The sequence below is a fragment of the Anoplopoma fimbria genome, chromosome 10, assembly GCF_027596085.1.
Source record: "Anoplopoma fimbria isolate UVic2021 breed Golden Eagle Sablefish chromosome 10, Afim_UVic_2022, whole genome shotgun sequence".
In the NCBI taxonomy this organism is placed as follows: Eukaryota; Metazoa; Chordata; class Actinopteri; order Perciformes; family Anoplopomatidae; genus Anoplopoma; species Anoplopoma fimbria.
Window position 1 is genome coordinate 8,107,649 of NC_072458.1, and position 22,509 is coordinate 8,130,157.

At 39.6% G+C, this 22,509-nt stretch overlaps 2 protein-coding genes across 2 annotated transcripts; one reads left to right on the top strand and one right to left on the bottom strand.

Annotated features, from left to right (window-relative positions):
- Window positions 1-2,892, top strand: LOC129097553 (protein C1orf43 homolog). The gene is made up of 7 exons (XM_054606444.1): window positions 1-364; window positions 468-569; window positions 677-785; window positions 902-955; window positions 1,304-1,470; window positions 1,582-1,640; window positions 2,203-2,892. Exons 1-7 carry the CDS (start codon window positions 302-304, stop codon window positions 2,408-2,410), a joined length of 762 nt encoding a protein of 253 aa, XP_054462419.1. The 5' UTR covers window positions 1-301; the 3' UTR covers window positions 2,411-2,892.
- Window positions 2,893-2,962: 70 nt separating this feature from the next.
- On the bottom strand, window positions 2,963-21,284 carry tuft1b (tuftelin 1b). The gene is made up of 12 exons (XM_054606443.1): window positions 21,053-21,284; window positions 9,482-9,559; window positions 9,289-9,381; window positions 9,080-9,154; window positions 8,893-8,958; window positions 8,052-8,141; window positions 7,045-7,155; window positions 5,520-5,743; window positions 5,074-5,179; window positions 4,690-4,773; window positions 4,390-4,484; window positions 2,963-4,253 (listed from the first exon to the last, which is right to left on the bottom strand). Exons 1-12 carry the CDS (start codon window positions 21,107-21,109, stop codon window positions 4,181-4,183), a joined length of 1,152 nt encoding a protein of 383 aa, XP_054462418.1. The 5' UTR covers window positions 21,110-21,284; the 3' UTR covers window positions 2,963-4,180.
- Window positions 21,285-22,509: the final 1,225 nt, after the last annotated feature.

Sequence of the window (22,509 nt, forward strand, 5' to 3'; positions counted from 1 at the left end):
CCTCACTGCTCCTGGCTAGCACAAGCACACGGTGCCCTTCTTACTTCATGCAGGATGCCGCTGAACTCACAGATGAGTATCAGCACTGTTGCAGAATAGTTTGTTTTCTACAAACATCCTTTCAAAGCTGATGAACTATCTCTTACATGTGCAGCAGTGGCTGTTCTTTACAAGATGGACAGCCGGCTGTTAGCTACCGAGCTAATGCAGCGTCAGTCACATTGATAGGCTGCTGGTTCGGGAGGCTTAGCTAACGTGATCGAGCTGTGGGTGAGCTACAACGTGGACACGGACAGATAACATGGCAGAGTCGTCGCCGTTGTCAGGGGTTAATGTTGTTCTGGTTATGGCCTATGGGAGCTTGGTAAGTGACGTGTCTGTTTTAGTTGCTGGCTGATATGTACTGGTGTGGTGATGCCGACGTTAAAGCCCTGTCCTTTCACGTTTGGTTTTTTTTTTTTGTGCAGGTGTTCGTGCTGCTGTTTATCTTTGTCAAAAGGCAAATCATGCGTTTCGCAATGAGATCCCGCAGAGGACCCCATGCACCTATCGGCCACAACGCACCAAAGGTAAAGTGGAAAAGTGCAAAAATGATTGTTGAATTCTGTATGCAGTAGCTGCTGTTGGAGCAACAGTTTGACGTGTCTGTGTATTTTTCTTCCGTGACTTGGTTCAGGGTTTGAGGGAGGAGATTGACTCCAGACTGTCCAAGGTCCACGAGATCCGCTTCGAACCTCGTCTCCTATCAGAAGAAGACGACAGGTTGAAGCAAGAATCACAAATCAGTCAGTCACTTTTATTGCAGCTCATCTTGTTGCCTCCTGACATAATGCACCTAAAGAACATCATTTTCTTTTCTTTTTTTTTGCATGTATCAACAAAACTTGATTGTATTTCACAGGTTGCTACAACTACCTGTACAGAATGAAAGCTCTGGATGCGATCCGTGACTCAGGTGAAATATTACATTTGATGCTCGGACTTACTTATTTTTTCAGGTGCATGCATTGTTCCTATAAATCATCTCATCACACAAACTGATTTTATTATTCTCACACTCATTACGGTTAATCTCCTCTCAAAATCACTTTAACTCTTACTTCTGCATTTCTTAATTTCATAACATCTCCAATGTTTTTGAAAATGGATTAGTTAAGTCCTTACTTTTTGTAAATACCTATAATAGTCAATGAGTTTACAGAATAATGTTTTTTTCTAGTGACCCAATCCATCCATGGGGGAGTACTGAAGTTTCATCTTTTCTAACCTTCACTTCTTCTCTCTCTTCCCGTTTTGACCTCAGGAATTCCTCTGCAGGAGATAAGCCGATGTCCCAGTGCGTTCACTGGACGCAGCTTCAGGAGCTGGCTGATGGAGCTGCGCAACTCCCACTCTCTGATTAAGAGCAGCCGCAGTGCGCTCATCGACCGTTTACTTGAGGGCTACGACAGCGCTCGCCATGGGACTGGGGTGCTTACGAGTTGTTTTATGTGTGACTGATGGGGGATGAAAAGAAATCATGAATATAATGGGTCAAACTGTTTTTGTTGCAGCATGTTACTGATAAACTGTTTCTTCCAGGTGTTTGGGGAATCTGAGTTTCTTGAATACCAGCAAGCTCTCAACGAACTGGCTGATGTGTAAGTGCTGTTCATTACATTACATTACATTACAGTCATTTAGCAGACGCTTTTATCCAAAGCGACTTACAGTCAGTAGTATATTACATATCATTCACCCATTCACACACTGATGACAGGCTACCATGCAAGGTGCCACCATCAGACTCTAACTAACACTCATGCAACATCCAGTCCACACCGACGGCAAGCCTTCGGGAGCAACTTGGGCTTAAGTGTCTTGCCCAAGGACACATCGACTGCCGAAGCCGGGTATCGAACCACCGACCCTCTGATTGGAGAACTACCTTGCTCTCCACTACGCCACAGCCTCCCAGGGCTGTTCCACTTGTCCAGACTAGAAATCGTTAGTCTTGTAACATTGTTGGAGCACGTTTTACAATCTGCATTGCTGACAGGGCAAGGCCTAGTGCATGCTTTTACATGTAATCGTTTCCGCTACTACTTATACTGCTGCTATTTCATTACTAATATCCATTATTCATCTATTATTACATGTGCTAGTTTTATTATATTTGTGGATTTTTGTATAGTAACCCCCCTTTCTTCTCCCCTCCCTCAGGGTTAAAGCCTATTCCAGCAGCACCAGCCTGGACCAGCATCACCAGTCTGCAGCGAAGGACCTGACGGGCTCTCCAGTCCGGAGCAGTCCCTCCACCATCCAGGTCACCTACCTGCCCTCCACCGGTCAGCGCAGCAAGAGGCCCAAACACTTTCTGGAGCTCAAGAGTTTCAAAGACAACTACAACACCTTGGAGAGCACCCTGTGAGAGATCACTGCTACGGACCGACTGTCACAAAATGCTTGTGTGGACAACGATTACACAGTTGTTACGTACTGGAAGTTTGTTTTCATTTTGAGCTTTAAAATTCACTTCTCCTTACAGTAAGGTACACTATTTTTCATGTAGTTTCAAAGAATCATGTAGAGAAAAAATTGTCTAATTTTATAACAATTGTTAAAATCTTGCGGTCACAAGGTTATTTTTTTTCCCTCATTTCACCCAAAGCCTTTCTTTCATATTTTGGAATGAATGCACTTGTTCAGAGGACAAATATGATTGTAGCCAACATGGCAAGGTTTGCATTGTCATTTTTGTAAAAAACAGCAAAGTGAATGGCAAGTCACCTAGATTTGTTTTTCCAAGTCGAAATGTAAATATGAGTGTTTTGATTTACTGTGTTTGTACAGATGTAAGATATTTATACAGACCTTCATAACTTATTTAATTGATATTGTGTGATTTGTATTTATGTGAAGTTGAACTCTTTTGTGGTTTGAGATAAAAGCTTTGCAACCCATTTCTTCATTTTCAGTGTCTTTAATATCTCCACTAGGTGGCAGTACAAGGTTACTGAGTAAAATGCAACATCAGAGATACAACAATTAAGTCAGATAAAACCAGGTATTTCATTTTTATTGAAATAAAATGTGACGGTCTTCAATGAAACAACAGACTCAACTTCAATGTTTCTATCTACAGTGTTCACAGTAAATGGGTACTCAGTTTATAAAAAGGAACATCCTCGATTCCAAGTATTTTACAGAAAAACAGCCACACAAACAATGCATAATGATGTAAGTAAGTTTGAATTGGCGTTGTTATTAAATATGCAACATTTAAGCACAAAACAGGATATGTAATAAAGGTGTTGAGGCAGAACTTGGCAGCATAAATGTAAATAAATATATTTGCTAAAGATCAGCTAGCCTCTATCTCTACAAATAGCCTCGAATAAGTATTTACCAGCATAGCTAAAAAAAAAGGTCTAAATTCTAATACATAAAAATAGCGTCTATTTATATTTAACTCACTCTTATGTCAGAGAAATATACTTAAGTTTAACATAACTCATATTTCTACGATGCCAACTGCATGCCTGCCATTGGCAATGTGGTGCAAAGCACTGAGAAATCTGACCCTGAACCCCGCTGCTGCTGCTTCAGTCTGAGGTCAATAGGCTGTAGGATGAAGAAGTGCTGAAAACACTCAACACACTGGAATATTTGTACATTTGACAAAATGTTCTTGTAACAAGGACATTTAAAAATAATAACAGAGTCGTTTTTAATCTAGACCCACCTTTTTCATTGACCTATTCAAACATCTTATTTCTGCATGGGAAAGAAGTGGAGGAGGATACAAATAAACAGAGAACGTTACTGAACTCTTGCTAGTGCTACTGCATCGTTACGGATTGCTGACAAAGTACGCGTATGCTGCACAGATTTGTCTCTTTGTATACTATGTAAGATGTTCAGAAAAACTATTTGCATTGCAGAGCCCCTTCCTTTTTGATCCTAGTTTGAATTTCTCTCTCCTTTTTTAGATTCTGTTTGACACGGAGGGATGCATTAAATGTATGCAGAACAGCCTCAAGAGTAACTATGGAGGTACTAATGTGCTTTGTCACCATGAGGTCTGTTAAGCCAGCTTTTTAAATCACTGCAGATCTACGTTTGACGGACTGCTGGGTGGTTAAATATATACATTTACACTGTATTTTCCATCTGGTCATTTCTTTGGCTGACACTCTGCTCACGACTTGATCTCAATGACTTTGATGAACGGGAGGGCCTTGTTGGTCTGTGTCGTCGGTGTGAGTGTTTTACTGCACAGATGGGGGAAAAATAATTGAATGTTTTGAGGCTTATATGGACATTTTGAGTTAGCATGACTGGCAGACAAGACATCGTCTCAGTAGGAAATCAGCGTTCTTTATGTAAAAAAGAAAACAAGCAGCTCACCTGTAAACAACCTCTGGCTTCTTATTAGTGGAAGTCATGGGCGGAGGCCCCTGACCTGCCAGGAAGTAGTCCAAATGGTCATGCATTTCTCTGTTCTGCAGACAGAAAGGGGTTAAAGACATCACATTGTGTGCAAAAGGGCACCAACACCATCACAGAGCAGTAGTAGGAATGTTTCACATGCAGGACAATGTTTGAGCTTGAGCACAGAAAGGACAACTAAAATGTACACACATTATGTACTATATCAAAATGTAATTCAAAAATGAATTCAGATATTATAACAGCGAGGTTCCTGACCTCAGCCTCCAGGAAAGCCACTTTCTCCTCCAGATCCCTGATGAATCGATCTCTCTCTTGGATGAGCGTCCGGGAGTTCTGCAGCTGTATCGTAGACAAAACAAATACAAACAAATATCGTGATATGCTCAGGAGAAACACTTTTCCTACAGGAGCAGATGCTGCATCACTTATTCATGACGAGTGAGTTTTTTGTTTTCACCACACGTTTCTTCTTGACTCCACTCCTGCACATCAATTACGCTTTATGTGTCCGCCTCCTCAAAATCTAATTTCCTTGTTAATGGCTTCCTGGGTAGTTGTGGGCCCCGGAGAACTCATTATGTCTGTGGGTGTGTTTGTGACTGTGTGCACCTTGAACTTCTAGTTTGTCTGCATAAATACCTGTTCGATCATGTGGCGGACTTTCCTCTGCTGACTCTTTAACATGTCGTCAAGGTGATGAATCTTTTCCTTCAGTATGGCCACCTCCTTCTCCAGCTCCTCACACCTGCAAACACACAAATATATGAGAAAACTCTGTCAAACTAATAGCAAATAGATAAAGTTTTAAGCCATACATTAAAAAAAACTACTGAATAAGTTATTCTGCCATTTTGACTAGTGAAGGTCATGTTAGTTGTCATTATTTGTATTTTACAAGCTGGGAAGCAAGTTGTTAATATATAATCAATTTCAAAATTATATTTGGAGAATTATTCTCTCATGTTTGAAGATCAAACATCTTCAGTGAAACATAACATTAATGTATACAGTATACATAGTATTTTCCCTTAGTTGTACCAATGATTGTACTTTGTCTCATCACTCTGTTTCTCATCTCATCTCACCTCTGCTCACTCTCCTCCCCCTCCTCCTCGCCTGCTTTGAGCTGCAGCAGCTCTGCCTCCCCTGCCGCCATCTTGTCTTTGAGGTTGCGGCTCTCGATTGCCATGCTTCCCAGCAGCCTCTGCAGCTCCTCCACCTGCTGACCCCTCTCCTCGGACCGCTTCTCCTCCTCCTGCAGCTGCTCCGACTGCTTGGCCAGACGAACACCGTTCTCGTGTGACTCGGCCTGTGAGGGGGGCCACAGAGTGAGAACTCGTTTGGGTTTTCCTGTGATTAAGTATTTTTTGATACCATATTAAAGGCTCTACACACACAAACAATGACTGTTTTCAATTAATCTGGTTGATTAGACCTCATTTACATTGAAGTTGTTTGGGGCTAGCCTACAATTACCCAGATTATCTAAACCGCTTTATTGAGAGGTTAAACCAAAAATGAGTGCCGGCATAATGCCTATTTAAAGAGGGACCAACTGTGCACACATTCAGGCAAAAGTACTCAGGTGTAAGACAAAAAATACTAAACAGCAGGGCACACAGGAGGTCTGCACACTCCTAGGCTCAAAATAAATACTTTGTTTCTCTTTTTCTCTTTGCAAGGAAAGGTTTGATCTATAAGATCCTCCTTAGCCCTATTTGCACATCAGACAGTACAGGAATAAAAGTTAAACCAGGGACGTTTATTAATTCATTTAAGTTTGTTTAAAACCTCTGATTGTCTGACTGCTCATGTTTTCAGATAGCAACTTTGCGGTTTTCCTTGATCCAAGCAATTCACTTTGGGAGTTCGATATTTCTTATAACTATTAGGTATAACGGACATTCACATTTGATGAACTGATATTATCCTTTAAATTGGGGAATTAATGGTCCCTACACACCTATAGTCTGACATGTCCCTCATTAGTTTATTTGCGCCTGTTAGGACGAGACGACTTACTCCTCTACCTTTCTTATTAGAACATGAGCCGTGTCCCAAGTTCTTAATAGATACTTTTTCTATGTAGTGTGTTCACACTGGGAATGACAAAGTAAAATATACTCAGTACCAGTCCTTAATGCATACTAAAACCCATGATTTTTGAGTGTGCTGTTGATACACACTATTCTACCACAATGCAATGCGAAAAAAAGGGAGGAGTTGCTCATAGCTGGTTTGTGTAATTGGCAGTGATTTTATCAAATGTTGTAATATTTGCTCTGTAAATGGGTCTATGTGTCTGCCTGCTGTATCAATACAATCATGTTGGTGCCACTAACTGTAAAGGAGGCTTTTAGTACAAGACCATAGTGATAGTGCTTGACAGATCAACCTGTGGTGGGACTGTGGGCCTGTGTCCCTACATGACCTGACAGATGAATGTGCTATAGAGCAAAGACCCAAACAGTAGGGGATCACATGATGAAGGATGAAATCCGCAGATAAGTCAGATAATGAGGCCGATTAAAGGAACAAGACAGCAGCAGAGGAGTGAGTCAGAGCAGCAGACAGGAAGTTGTGTCATGTTACTCGTCTCGTGAGACAGACCTGCAGTCTCTCCCTCTCCTCCTGATGCCTCTTCTCCATCTCCTTCAGCTGCGCGTACAGACGCTTGGTCGCCTCCCTGAGCCTCACACTCTCCTCCTGATTATCCCCGACCTGAGAGTGAAGGCAGACACAAAGTGACAAGCTCAATTAGGCTTAATCTGGCAAACAACATGAACCCGAGGGCAAGACTGGAGCTAACAAACAGATAGGAGCGGCTGCTGATAAGCCATTTGATACGTGTTTAAAAGGCTGTTTGGTCTTTTAGACAAGAAGCTGGACGCATGTTAACTTGTGCAAAGATAACCTTTTATCTTAGGGCTGTCTTTAAGTGAGACAAAATACTTTTCCCAGACAAAAAAAATGCACTTTGCATTGCTGTATAATCACCTAGAGTTAATTGGTTACCTCTATACCACACATACAGGTCACTGGGCATGGATAGCCACAATACCTCCCTGCTCTGACTCTACTTCTCTGGTAGATTATGGTGTCGTGTTACAGGAGATGTTGTGATGTGCCCAGTCAAGGATAATGCATGGGAAATAAGATATTGTGTGTGTGTGTGTGTGTGTGTGTGTGTGTGTGTGTGTGTGTGTGTGTGTGTGTGTGTGTGTGTGTGTGTGTGTGTGTGTGTGTGTGTGTGTGTGTGTGTGTGTGTGTCGGCTGTGTTTGTGTGTGCATTATTAGTCAGGATGTAAGTGAGCCCTTCGCTGTGTGTGTGGTAAGCTTTATTATCAGCTTCAGAGGGTCTGGCACCGTTTTCTTTGGAGCAGCAGGCAGTTTGATTGTCTGAGTGCGAAACAGCTAACGGGCCAGACATTATTTCCATTATGAATGTTATGCCTTTCACTTAAATACACAGTTATAAGCATTCAAACTGGTTTCAGCTGAAATTGGTTTCTGCTCTTCCCTGTGGTTTATTCAAATTAAGCTGATGAATAATCAGATCATATAAGCAAGCAATGCAAACCCCTGTTAGAGAAGGATTAATTGTTTTTTTAGCTCACCTGAGAGTCTGAGTCAGGGAGAATAGCGTTGCCGTTGGTGACAGCTGGTTGGCTGCTGGGCATGTGGACTGTGAAGCCATTGGCTGGAAACTGAAGAGGAGAGCAGCGGTTGGTTAGTGGAGTAAGGGCTCCATTTACTCGCACAATGTACAACTACCAGAGCGGCCCAGAGAGATCACGGCACTGCAACTTGAAGGAAACACAACGAGCTGTAGCGCGTCTACGATTAGTCACACAGGAGATGAGTATCTGATGCCATTCAAGGGCTCCTGGTGTTGCTCTGCTAGAAGCACGAGCCTCGTGGTGTCCAGGCTTCTACTTTGTTGAAGATTATATTCATGCTTCTTTGCACAGACTTTTTCTTATTATTTCGCAATTTTTGCTGGTCTTTACTTTAAATCTTTTTTGTAAAAGTAAAGCACCTTATAACAATTATTTAACTAATGTAAGGAATACTTGATAGATTAATAAACATGTAAATAATCTTGAGTTCATTAGTTTCAGACCTATCTGAGTTCATTTTACAGTAGCTGACAGAGCAACACACAACAACTTAAGCATAAAAATAAGCAACATAAACACAAACAAAGGAAAAAATGTTGTCCGACACTTTGGTCAGGGGAGTATTCTGGAGAACACGGATATAAGGCAACCAACAAGTTTGCTCTAACCTGAGAGCACCGGACAAGTGTGTTACACCTCTTCCTTTATTCATGTCAAACCATTTTGACAGGACTTATACTGCAATTTAGCTTTTTGTTCAATGACCAAACAATTATTCTAATTGTTTCAGCACAGCAGTCATGGAAATGTATTTATGTGTGATGCAGAGGGTGTGTACCTTGTTGTTGTTTGTGTTCTGCCTGGCTGCCATCTGCTCTCTCAGAGTCTTCAGACAGTACCTCACCTAGAAACAAAAACACAAAACAAAAATAGTTCCATGCAGAAACGATTCCTATGCCCTTCCACTTACTCAACCCAGAGACAAAGGCACTCTAATGTTCTTCACTATCAGGTCGCACACTGACCTCCTGAATCTGCGACACCTCGTCCGTCAGCATTTTGACACTCTCAGTTGCCCCTCGACGGGATTCGAGATAAACCTGGATACCACAATGATGGGAGTGTGTTAGATAATACAGGTGAGCACACAAATACTTTAAATTAGCATAGATAGGTGGACTGGCTCGCACATGCATACAATTATAGAAACAAACACTGAAACAAGCTCACATACCTTAATGACTTCAACTTGTTCTTCTGTGGGAGTGATAAGCGTTTCTTCCTGCTCCTCTGGTTTCTGTGGCAGCACTACTGCAATGCTGCTTTCCTATATCCAGTAAAATAAAATAAAAAGCTGTACTTTCCTTTCTTGTTTATTCATTAAGTAAACGACAGAACAAAACAGTTTTCCTCTTTGAATTTTGTACCTTGTTGCTGTGCCGCTCCGAGATGAAGCCTGACTGATCCTGATCTTGTAAAGTGAGTCTAAGCCGCCTGCATTGGACCTGAAATGAAAGATGAGGGCATAACAGAAACTAGATGAATAAATGGAGCTGAGGGGATCTTGAGAGAAACAACCAATGAGGAGAAAGGAGAGAGGAAGAAAACGAATGTCATCAATGAGAAAGAGGGGGGAGCATTGAAAGAGAGGCGTTCTTTTTGTCATAAAACTTCCCCATACTGAAGTTCCTCTGTGGATGCCACACTGTTAGACTACAAAACCTAGCAACCGACACAGAGGAGACATTTCCATGCATACTCCGAGGGGGAAAGTCTGGTGGTTATGACCAGTCCAGTCTACTCACTGGAGAAAATGAAACCAGTCCGGTCCAGTAAGGGCCAAAAATACCACCACTCAAACCAGCGTGACTACTGAGTCACTCTCAATTCAACTTTGAAATAAACACAGATCATGTGAGAACTGGCTCTTACATGCTTTGAAAACTCACTTTAAGAAACAAAGTATTATATTATAAAATAGCAACAACATGCTCACAAATCTGTGTTCAACCCACAGGATTGGGTTATTATTCTGTTTTCAATGGAGTTCATAGTTCCTTTATTTGTTGATCATAAGCTTCTCCTGCTGTGATATATTTCCTGATAAAATGGAGACACCCCTGATAGTAAATGCAGGCGTTCATTGGAAGTGCATGTTGTTCTATGTTTTTCATTGCTATTTAGTCAAATATCACATCATAATCCAGTGCTATTGTTTTATTTCATGTTGTAGAACTTTATTGATCTAGAGCGTGTAAGATCATCCACTGAAAATGGCCTAATGCACACAGAGTACAGTAACTTTAGAGCACGTAAAACGTTCTTGAACTGTGACACAAAACACTGCAACTATTTAGATTTTACATTTCAGTGAAAAACAAGTAATTCAGTAGATGAGTAATAAATTACCCAACAAGATGGGAAGGTACATTCTTTTATAATTTGCGGAATATCTCAATTAAAAATTGAAATGACAAACAACATCAGTTTACACTCCCTTAAACTTGGCTGTCCATTTTTACTAGATATCTTTTATGAAACAAAGTACAACCTTTCCCCAAAGCAAATACTTGTTTTAACAATACATAACCCTCCTTGGCAACACCCATTTAATTAAGTGGAGGTATGGCTCCACAAAAATAATTTTGCTCTTCCTCTGAATGTGCAAAGAAAAACAAAACATTTGGCTCTTTGACAAACTTATTCCAGTTTAGCTGGATGATAAAAGTCCAGTAAAGTGAAGTAAAATAGCTGATTGTTATCTTATCACCAACCTTTAATCATGTTTAATCCTGGCCTCTATGTGGTGTTATGTGTGTTTATGTACATGCTCATATGTATGTGTAGCTGTATATGGGACCTGCTGTAGTTTCTGTGTGCCTCCGCCCACCAGTACATGAGGTGAAGAATGAAAGGACATTATCAGTAATTATAGAATTATAAATACTCTTAGTCTTTTTTACAATGTGGTGCTATCATCTTTATCAGTGGCCAAAATCCAACGATGTGTGGGCGTTAACTAATGAGTAAATAAGATAACAATCAGATCAAATGTCACTCAAAGATTAGCCAAAAGCAAAAAAGAAACACAAACAAAATGTCCTGTAGGTGCTTGTACTGTGATTACCTTAATTCCTTTATCTTTAGTCTCAGTCTAAAATAATAAAAGACGTGAATAGGAAGAAAAACTAGATTGGTAGGAGATTTTTTTAAATGTTGTTTTTCTTCTATAGAAGCTGCACTCACTGGTGGAAACTGAGGCTTCGCTCACAAAAATGTGTTTTCCATGACTGGCTTTTTAACAAGTTTTCCACACAGGTGATACTCTTCCATGGTACATAAAAAGCAAGAGAAACAGATGCTGCCTGCCCGTCTTAAATTCTGCTAAAGGACGTCTAGAATCTTCTTCCTCTCATCAATTTCACCTGGGTAATTATTTGCATGAATTCCCTCCCTTTAAGTACTCTCTCTGTAACATCCTATATTTGGATGTTGTCTTGTTTGGGCGATGTCACCCAGTATTGTCATACAGCACAGTGACTCAGCTCACATAGTGTATACCTAATAAAGCCACTTCACACTCCATCTGGTAGAATGACAACTGTGATTTTAGTGCAGGAATGATAACAAGGCACTTACACGTTCTCTACATACCTCAGTCTATCTTTAAGTGTCAAGGCAGCACTGCAATAATATCTGACTGATATAACCTGACTATGAGAACGTACAAAATGTTCCAACCAGAATAATACATTTAGCAAAAGCTTAGATTTTGTTTCATGGTTGATAGTAAGGCCCACCAGACAACTAAATCAATCATTGCTTTACTTGGAAAAGCCCTTCACTGTATCAGGCTTCCAAGTAACTCCATGGCAGTGCGGTCATGTGGTCACACATTAAGTGCCAGTCAGTGGCTGAATGTTACAGCTCGATGTGACAACTTGGCATAACAGCAACACCCTGAACAGAGGCCCCAGAATTTATAACTGCAGTCTGATACACTTCTGATGATATTAGGCAAACAACAATCACGTGATGCCTGTTGCCTGCAAATCATGATGAATTGCAAAAAATACCACCAGGAATAAGTGTAAGTGCCTCTTTATCACTGTTGTTTTTATCGTCTCTGTTCAATACAAGCAAAATGCATTGTAACATCATGTAAGATTCAACTAACACGAATGTTACTTTTACTGTGTGTGTGTGTGTGTGTGTGTGTGTGTGTGTGTGTGTGTGTGTGTGTGTGTGTGTGTGTGTGTGTGTGTGTGTGTGTGTGTGTGTGGGTGTGTGGGCAGTTATCTATCTCAATATGAGATTTGTCCTCTAACAGAAAATTGTTGTTTGCAGGATTACTGTAGAGCGTATGTTTTTGTGCGTGTGTGTGTGCGTCTCACTGTTAACGTGTGTGAATGGGTTCATGGTTTCAGAGTGTGTGAACATGCCTCCCATAAGTCATATGGACACACATACAGTAGCGCATAGCTTCAGGACAAAGAAGAGCGACCCGGTACGTCACGTGGTGCTAACTCATTTCGTTACTTACGTAAGCAACCAGTTCTCTACTTTGCATGTCAAACACAGGCTAAATGGTTTAGCTTCAACGGCAGATCTCTGTGTGAAATTGCGACTTCTGAAAACCATTAGAGTAAAGGCAATAACAGGCAGGCCAACATATCGTTCTGTGATCAGAGGGAGCGACAGCTTGAGGGCTTCCCACAGAGGATCCATGCACAGACACGCCCTGGAAGGTGGTTACTGTACACAGAAACATAGAGTCCTGCTCCTCAACACACGCTATTCTCCTCTGTTTCTTTGGAACCCCCTCCATTGACACGTTTCAGACAAGAGCCCGACACTTCAAAGTAAGCACACCTGAAGAATAGTTTACAGACAATAAACTGCTTTTTCATAAAAGTACATTGTAAGCAAATCACAAGTATGTTTTGGCTCCCAGAATGCAAATGAATCCTTAATAGTGCCACGTCTTGCGTAAAGCTTTTCAATGTGCTTTACTGGATGCCTGTGTGGAGTTTCTTTTTCACTGGGAAAATCCCGGGTAAAAACAGCAACAGCTGCGTATGGTTGACACTTAAGTCAGTACAATGTTTACCGTAAAAGAACATATTGTGGCAATTTCTGCTTATTAAACTTGTAACCACATTTCAGAAAAACAAGAGTCTTATGCATTATTACCGCAAAATCCTTTATGATCATATTGCAGTCAACAAATATTGCTGCACAGAACCAAAACAACAGTCCAAGCCAATAATAATGGATGAAGGGGTTAATTGGAAACCGATCCTAAAAAAAGTACTAATTAGATGTCATTACATGCCAAATGGCCTGAACATGTGATCATGTTCCAAGGAAGAATTAAACATTGAATCAGTGCATACTTTTGATGTCCTGGCCTGTCCAACAATTAACATATCAGCAACTTTTAACTGTTAAGTCGTGACATTACAGCTTCTACATTCATGTTTTGACAAGAAAAGAACAGACTACTTTAGAAAATGTGTGCATGAGGAATATGAGGGGTTTTTTTTGTAAGTAAACAGCTGCTAAAATAATCTTCTGAATTGTACTAATCCACTAGGCTTGTCCATGTAGCTCAGGGAATGCTTCATTTCCATTTGTTTGTAATTTCTGGGAAGAGTTACCTCAAAATTCCCGCACAAACACAGAAAAGCAAAAGCTGCGAGGTTAAATTGTATCCCTTTTTTTTTTTTTTTTTTTTTTTTACAAATCTCTTATATGACATGTGTGTCATGTGTACATATCAACTAATTTCATAATACAATCAACCTTCAGGTTATATGGACTAACTAATGATAATTGATTTAGAGATTATATCACTACCGCTAACTGAGGTGTCAGCTGTTGTTCCATTACAGATGATTGATTCTCCCTTCGAAGTACAAATCTACGTTAATCAGATTCTCATGAATCAAATGAAAAAGATCAAAAGACAAAAACATGTCTTGCATAACACTGAGCAGAAAGATTTCTACTGGGAAAGCTATGCAACATCGAATGAATTTACTACAAAGGAACCTCTTTCCCTGCTATTTTCCACAGTAACATATACTTGTTTACATGCAGGGACTGCAAATAATCCAAACTATTTCTGTATTTAATTTACTTTACATAATCAATGATTTATGAAAAAACTGTAGTTGATAAAAACGTTGAACCAGTTATGATGAGTCAGTTGTATCATATAATTTATGTTCTGTGCTGCCAGTAACCTCCACGGTCAATGTTTGTCATTAAACAGTAGGTGTGGTGGTCAAAACAGCTTTGCCTCATTTAACAGATCACTGCAAGACTCTACTAGACTAACTGAATATCTGCATACTAAGTGAAATCAAAGTGATTTGACCTCTACTGGAGTGAAACAATACAAGAGAGAAATCAATGCAACAGGCGCAAAATGAAGTGTTAAAGTAAACTGCAGGTAAATTATCTGCCACTGGATCATTTCTCAGGTCAGCTCTTTAGCTGAGCAGCAGTGAGCCCTGAGGGAGAGTCTGCTTTCTGTCTCTAGTGTCCTAATTTTGATCTATGAGATAACAGACTAAGGGGACAGAGCAGTCCTATAGCTAAACATTTTTACCCCTCTGTAACTCAGATTTAAGGAATTCAAAGTAAAGTGCAATAAGGCTGCAACTAACTATTATTTTCATTGTCAATTCATTTGCACATAGTTTTCTTGATAAATTCTTGGTTTTAATCAATAAAATGCCTGAAATGGTGACAGATGCTCATAATTATTTCCTAAAATCTTAAGATCGTCATCACACATCTTATTATTCCCCCGACCAACGGTCCAAAACACAGAGATGTTCAGTTTACTACCACATAAGAAAAAGAAAAGACTGCAAATCCTCACGAATAAGAGGCTGGAACTGAGTCATGATAGCAATTTAACTAGTCAGCAAAAAATGACAATTAATGTTAACTATTTTATTGATTTTAATAATCAACTAATAGTAAAATAGAGTTAAGTAGATTATGCATAATAAAAGAACAGGGTATCACAGAGTAGAGTATACAATGTGCTTTAAAGTAGAGTAGAGCAGAGAAGACTTGAAGAGGAGCGGAGCAGAGTGAAGTAGAATAGAGGAGATAATATCTCAGATATCAGGTATTCTGGCACAAAGAAATCAACCCTGCAGATCATCCATGCCGCATTAGACCTGCAGCTAATATAAAAACATTCAGTTACACATCCATCCAACGTGAACCTTGTTTTCCGATTTGGAGGTGACATCACTGCTTCAGTCAGTGGCCTCCCACAATCAATACACCACCATCCAATCCCAGTTATTGAGCCACGAGCTCCTCCACCACTGCTGTTGGAGATGATATCGCTGCTGTGCTCAGCTGTACTACAGGCTGACTGATACCGAAGACCACATAGTGAATACAGGATCAACCAGTCACAGCTATAAATCCAAGTACTAAATCTTTCTAACAGGCTGAGAAAGTAGAACGGTGGAGCATTATTTGCACCAAACACCAGTATCTACATTCCTTTACCTGGTGCTAACAGAGATCACAGCGAAGCGTGAAATCCTGAGTGCAGTCAAAACAAAGTGCTTTTACTACCAAGCAACACGCTATGATTGATAAGAAAAGCCATAAAACACTTACAACGTGGTATATCAGCGACGTCAGCTCTAAACCATCACACATGTTAATTATGAACTCTTCCCTTTTGATTAATACCAACAGTATGTGTCACCAAGACAACACAACTGAGTCACTCTTCCACAGTACTTCCACTTACAAATGGGGAAGTGACTCTAAAAAGTTTCAAAGTTGCTTTTTGTCTTGACAAACTCAATAGTAACATTTGCATTCAGGTTGTCTGTGTCACATTAAACATAATGAAGATGAATCCACTAACTCTGATTGATGTTTGATACTTTAAAATACTTTAAAATATATACAAAAGGAGACACAGTGCCTGGCGTGATGTATAAATCATGCTAGTCAAATAAAGGGTAAACTAATGTCTCTTTTTCTATATGATATTTTTAAGTATCTCTTTTGGCTGATTTAATCTGAGGGTGGTAAACTAGCCCTTTACTTTTTAGTCTACGATGAAGTCTACGATGAAGACATACCCAAATGAGTCATAAAAACAAACACTGTAATGAAGCAGACAAAACTACAACCGCAGGTACCATCATGCACTTCGCCCTGCGTGAACCCAAATGCAAACCCTTTACTTTATCTCTCCATAATATCTACCTGGGCAGACGAAGCTGTCGGGGACTCTTCCCGATGATGTTCAGGCAGCTGTGATCCAGACTGTCTGTGTCTTTGTGACTAAGAGCGTGAGAAGCCACGGCCCGTCTTGCCTTACATGGCTGGGTGAGGCTCCACCGGCTGCCCAACCCTTTTTACCCTCCAGATTGTTCTCCAGTCAGAGAGCTACAGTACCAGTCAGAGGAGACACATGGTTGCTAGCCTCCCCTGCAGGACTGCAATGCCAAATACACAATGGAAAGAATGAAGGGAACATTTGGTCTGATTGGATAATAAACCGTCCTGACCAAAGAGGTTTGTGATGGTGAAGCCAAACTCCATGATAGTTTGAAAGACATCTTTTTATAGTTTGGAAATCAGACTGAACTGTCTTTTATTTACATTTTTTATCAGAGGTCTGGACTTGATTTTTATCTTTATTAAATAGTAAATAAATAAATGAGTGACTAGGTTCAACTATCATACTTAAATGTAGCCTAAATGTATACACTAATATATAACTGAGTCAGACAATAGGTGACCTATGGATAAAACCGTGGGCTGAAGATGGCTTCGTTTATCTGCTACATGGTGACAGTGGAAGGTAGCAGCACTCTGAGGAATGTGTGGTGCGAGTTATATAAGAGAGATTAATGAAGCGTCACTGGCGTGCGTGACTAGTGTGTGCAGTGTAAACAAAACTGTGCAAACCAAAGTGAAATGCCACAGTCCAAATATGTTCATGCTTGTGTCTGTGTGTGTCCATGTTTCTCTGACTACCTGAAACTTTATACGTTAAACTTCCATCCCTGGATTGATCTTGATTCTAATATTTTTCATTACCATTTTAAGTGTTATAGCGCTGCAACTCAATCATTACTGCAGCAAGAGCAGCAACTTTCTGTAACTAATCGATTAGTCGATAGACAGAAAATCACCTAGCAACTATTTTTTTTGATCGAAATATTTTTATAAAATAAAATAACCCAATTCTCTGGTTCCAGCTCCTTAAATGTAGTGAGTATGTGTTGCTTATACTTTAATTATAGTAAAACTAAATATATTTGTATTTTGGACCGTTAGTTAGACAAATCAAGAGGTTTAAAGACTTTGGGAAATTGTGGTGGGAATTTTTAACCATATTCTAAAAGTTTATAGACAGTTAAAAAATATTAATAAAGAAAAATGCCCTTCATTATTTCACAGAGCTCAAGGTGAAGTCTTCAAATTGCTTGTTTTGTAAGACCCACAGTCCAAAACCCAAAGGTATTTAATTTATAATGATATAAAAGCCAAGAATAGTCACATTCGATGAGAACTATTTAATGTTTGACTGTTTAATAATGAATCACTTCAACACTTAAGTGGTCAACAAAAGTATTTTTCAATAAGTTTAATTGACTTATAATTTAATAACTAGCGTATTAAATTCTAAATGTATGACATCATGTCGCACATACAATGTACCTTAGGTTACACCCTCATTGTGTAATAACACGACTGCGGTAGTTTGTTTATAACCTACCATTAGCTTTTCGATTTCGATGGGGATCAATTACATTTAATCTCATATTGTCTTGAAATCTTTGGATAAATGGTAAATGGTAAATGGACTATACTTGTATAGCGCTTTTCTAGTCTTCCGACCACTCAAAGCGCTTTTACATTACTAATCATTCACCCTTTCATACCCATTCATACACTGATGACAGGGGCTACCATGCAAGGTGCCACCTGCCCATCAGGGTCTCTCTAATCATTCACACCCATTCATACACCGATGGCACAGCCTTCGGGAGCAACTCAGGGTTAAGTGTCTTGCCCAAGGACACATCGACATGGACTGCCGGAGCCAGGGATCGAACCGCCGATCCTCTGATTGGAGGACGACCCTGCTCTCCACTGAGCCACAGCCGCCCTGATAGTTCATATTAAAACATTTATTTTGGTCCACACGTCGGCAGTGGACCAAAGACTGCTAGCTTTACATATCTTGTAATTTATGGCTGCCTAAAATGCATCACATTGATAACAAGTGGCAGTCAGCCATGTATAATATAAATAAGATGAATAAATCCAAATCAAACATTCATTTTTTATTCTAGGGATCTATAGTGATGGTAATGACTGATACACTCAAGAAATAAACCGTGTCTGACCTCAGAGATGTTGATGACGCCTCCATCCGGCAGACATCTGGTGTGATTGCTGCTGAAAAGCTAATGGTAGATTGCATACACACTTCAAAAATCATAAAATTGTGTTCTTTTGTGCAGATTATCTTGTTTAACAAAACTTGTAAGTATCATAAACTTGTGTTTCCCAAAGAGCCTAGTTCATGGGTTGCCCTACACAAAATGCATCAAAACTCTATTTGTATATATTTATAGTTGTTTGTTTTGTTGATATGTGAGCAGTGCAAACATGCCATTGAACAATCTCAGTGTCACACACAAAAGGCTCAGAGTGGATCTCTCTCAGAGTTGACAAAAACCCACAACAACCTGGCTAAGCTATTTCAATAGCCTTGTCATTGTTGCACTTCCCATCTTGTTCTCACGCCATGAGAGAACACATATGAACTTCAATGTAATTTGACAAGAACCTGAAAAAAAAGAACTAAAGTCCTTGATGTGCATGAGTGGGATCAAATAAGTTTCCCAGTGGAAATTGTAGTTTGCAGAACTGGAAGTAAATAATGTCATGATGTTTACAGTGAGAACATGCAACACAAGACACACAAAAAAACATCAGCTAGCAAAAAATGCTCCTGAGCGCTCTCGTAAAAAGAGTCATTGCTGTGTAAAAGAACCAGTGAATTCAAGTCAAGTTCATTTTTATAGAGCCCTTTATCACCAACTGACATTGACTTAAAGCCAATGATATAAAAATGTAATTCTACTCAAATCATTTTTTCAATTTTTGTTTTGTTTAAGCACAGTTAGAGCCCATCAAGGCTGGAAGCTGCCAAAAAATCATGTGTTAGGTTTGGACATGACTATGTATTTCTCCTCTTCCTGCCAGATGTATAAACAAAGGATCTGTTCCTTCATGCCAACATCCTGGTTCTGGTTCGCATGCCATTGCAACGGTACATAACGCTTATTGACTCAATGGTTTAGGCCTATGAATCACTTTAACCACGATAAAAAAAAGTAGTGTACTGTATAACCTTTTATTTGACAATTCTTATTCCTGTCACTTTGGTAAATATCCATTACACTTTGGTATCTACAAGGAAGTGTTTGATGACAAAGTTAACGCTGTGCAACAAACTGTGAAAAAGCAGGTTTTGCACTTGCTGGATCGCATGTCACAGAGTAAGATACATAATGACATGAGATTTGTCACAGAAAAAAAAACATTCTTTGAATACCAATGAACAGAGGATATTTCTATTTAACTACCCAACTAACAAGTCTTGGCACTTTCTTAATCAGTTATTTGGAGCTTGTGGAATGACATTCTCAGTACCTTCTACATTCTGGAACATCAAGTCAATTGTATTCTCAACTGAGCCTTAACAAAAGCATTTACTTAATAATGTCCTAGGATGGCATACAAAGTTACAATTATTTTACAGCCATTAAAACATATCTGGAGGGTATAATTATTTAATTTACTAGAACATTTGAAGTAGGGCATTTAGACTTCACTTGTTGTGACACATAAATTCATTCTCACATCAAGTTACAGCAGGCTATGCTGCGAAAGAGCATTAACTTTGGTGTGCTGGCTTTTCTTTTCTGTGCAAACACATCAAAATACAGGCTCCACACTAATTCTACAAAGGCACAAAGCAGGTCAAAGTTCCAGTGAAAGCACCATGTACACAGTGACACATACAAGGTCCCTCTGAGGGAAAAGAGAATGATAAGTGACGTTCAACTTATGCAACAAGTAGCAGTGTAATCAAGCAGTCCCACCTGTTATTTGACCTGTATTCATGGTAATGATAGATATAGATATGCAAGAGGTATTTGTTTTAGGACACACAAGCAAATCTAGCAACCATGGCATTACTTTTATCTCTGAAGTAATTCACTTGCCTGTTTAATTGCAGTCATTTGAATTAAATTGAGCCACATCTTCAGGCAATAAATGACTGAATAATGCAACAGAGCACAATTAATACAATCATAATGACATGTGCCAGCTCTAGGCTCCGGTGTGTCTATAGAGTAAAAGATTATGGTTGCTGTTTGCCATGACCATCTTTCCAGTATCGTCAAATTTGCTTTGTGGCAACACCCATTTGAGTTAATGCTTAATCATCACACATTTTATATGCCACAGGATACACTGTGCTGTGTGGTATCTCCATTCGAATATCAAATATTTAGTGTTGGAATGAATCACTTAAGTTTGTAATGCCAAAGAAGAGGGGGGGGAAAAAAAGGTCTGTTGGATATGACTCAAACTCTTTGAAAAATGAAAATCAGAAGCACATTTTGCTTTCATATGCAAAATATGAAAGCATTGTAATCAGACATTGTATTCAGGCATCCTGTGTTTGTTGAAAAGTCAATTTCTGCTTTTTATGTCACAAAATGTTCAAATATCTCACAGGGACCATGCCGTTTATTTCATTTATCTCAATTTAGAATAATATATTCTCAAAAATTCTGAAACCATAAACGTATTTTTGACTAGCATAGACACGTTTAAGTGAAGTTCAATCGGACAGTGATTCAACTATCTCTTTATTTTAACATTTAAGAGAGTTTTATTAACACACTCACGTTAGCTTTGTTGTCCTGTTCTCCATTTCTCTCAGTCCGCCTCATACCGCCGCTCATCTTGTCAGTGCAACGGCGAGACAGCACATAACAATGAAAACAAATGATGTCTGTCGAGAGTTTCTTTTCTTTCCTATCAGTCAGGGTTTAAAACTTTACATCTCGTCCTCTTCACAAAACTGCTTTCAGATACTTCAGCGGAGAGCGAGGAGACACCTGGCGTCTGTCCCGCTGCGTTCACTGTCTGTCTAGGACAGGTAGTAAAGTTGAACCCTGCGGTCTTCAACATGCCTGCACCTCATTTAGCTGGAATGCAGTGGATCATAGTTCAAGTTGAGGAAGTAGAAGCCTGTCTGAACGTTTAGTTTTAGATTTTTTTTTTTTTTACTTTAAACATTTTAATCATTTCTAATACTTATTTTATCATTTTCATATCTTGAATCTGTTCTGTTCATGTACAAAACACTTATGCACACTCAAGTTTAAAGTAGGCTACTGTATTACTGTTTCAGTATGCTGCTGTATAGCTGTTACTTTGATTGAGGCTAATCGTTTTTGTTTTCTTGTTTGTTTTTTACACATTTTTGTCCCTCACTGTATTTGTATTCAGTTCCTACCTGCCTCTACCTTGAGCTGCTGGAATTGTAAATTTCAGAGGGGGGGATCAATTACATTTAATCTCATATTGTCTTGAAATCTTTGGATAGTTCATATTAAAACATTTATTTTGGTCCACACGTCGGCAGTGGACCAAAAACTGCTAGCTTTACATATCTTGTAATTTATGGCTGCCTAAAATGCATCACATTGATAACAAGTGGCAGTCAGCCATGTATAATATAAATAAGATGAATAAATCCAAATCAAACATTCATTTTTTATTCTAGGGATCTATAGTGATGGTAATGACTGATACACTCAAGAAATAAACCGTGTCTGACCTCAGAGATGTTGATGACGCCTCCATCCGGCAGACATCTGGTGTGATTGCTGCTGAAAAACAGCATTTTGTCCTCAGTAACCTTCCTGATCTTCTTCCAGATTGATTCCATATGCTGTCTCTTTTCATCTGGCTTGCTTCAACGAATTTTGTTCAACCTCCCCCCCAGTTTTCAAGCAACATCTCTGTCAGCACCAGTAATCTGCAGTAGCTGTGATTTGCCTCCCATGAGCGGCAGATCATTTGGTGTCGGACCTGCAAAGAGGATGTAGTCCTGTCTGATAACAGCCCGGTCACATGTCGGATTGCCCTGTTGTCACTTACACTTGCTTATTAACCTGTTAGGCCTATGGCTGAACTCATTTGGCTTTGGTGGCATATGGCTTGAAACGTTTTGGGGCATGAAGTGTTACACATCAGCCCAGAAAAAGTGTCCTACTTTCAGCATTTGACAATGTTGCTGACAGAGTGAGAACATTGTGATCTTTGTTGAATAATGGATCAAACCAGCGAGAAAAAA

Excerpts from the sequence above, each read along its gene's own strand:
- LOC129097553 (XM_054606444.1), top strand. The coding sequence starts at position 302 with ATGGCAGAGTCGTCGCCGTTGTCAGGGGTTAATGTTGTTCTGGTTATG. Across the intron at positions 786-901 it reads GAAGCAAGAATCACAAATCA|GTTGCTACAACTACCTGTAC; the intron begins GTCAGTCACTTT and ends TGTATTTCACAG. Across the intron at positions 1,471-1,581 it reads GCGCTCGCCATGGGACTGGG|GTGTTTGGGGAATCTGAGTT; the intron begins GTGCTTACGAGT and ends TGTTTCTTCCAG.
- tuft1b (XM_054606443.1), bottom strand. The coding sequence starts at position 21,109 with ATGAGCGGCGGTATGAGGCGGACTGAGAGAAATGGAGAACAGGACAAC. Across the intron at positions 8,142-8,892 it reads AGAACACAAACAACAACAAG|TTTCCAGCCAATGGCTTCAC; the intron begins GTACACACCCTC and ends TCTCCTCTTCAG. Across the intron at positions 5,180-5,519 it reads GGGGAGGAGAGTGAGCAGAG|GTGTGAGGAGCTGGAGAAGG; the intron begins GTGAGATGAGAT and ends GTGTGTTTGCAG.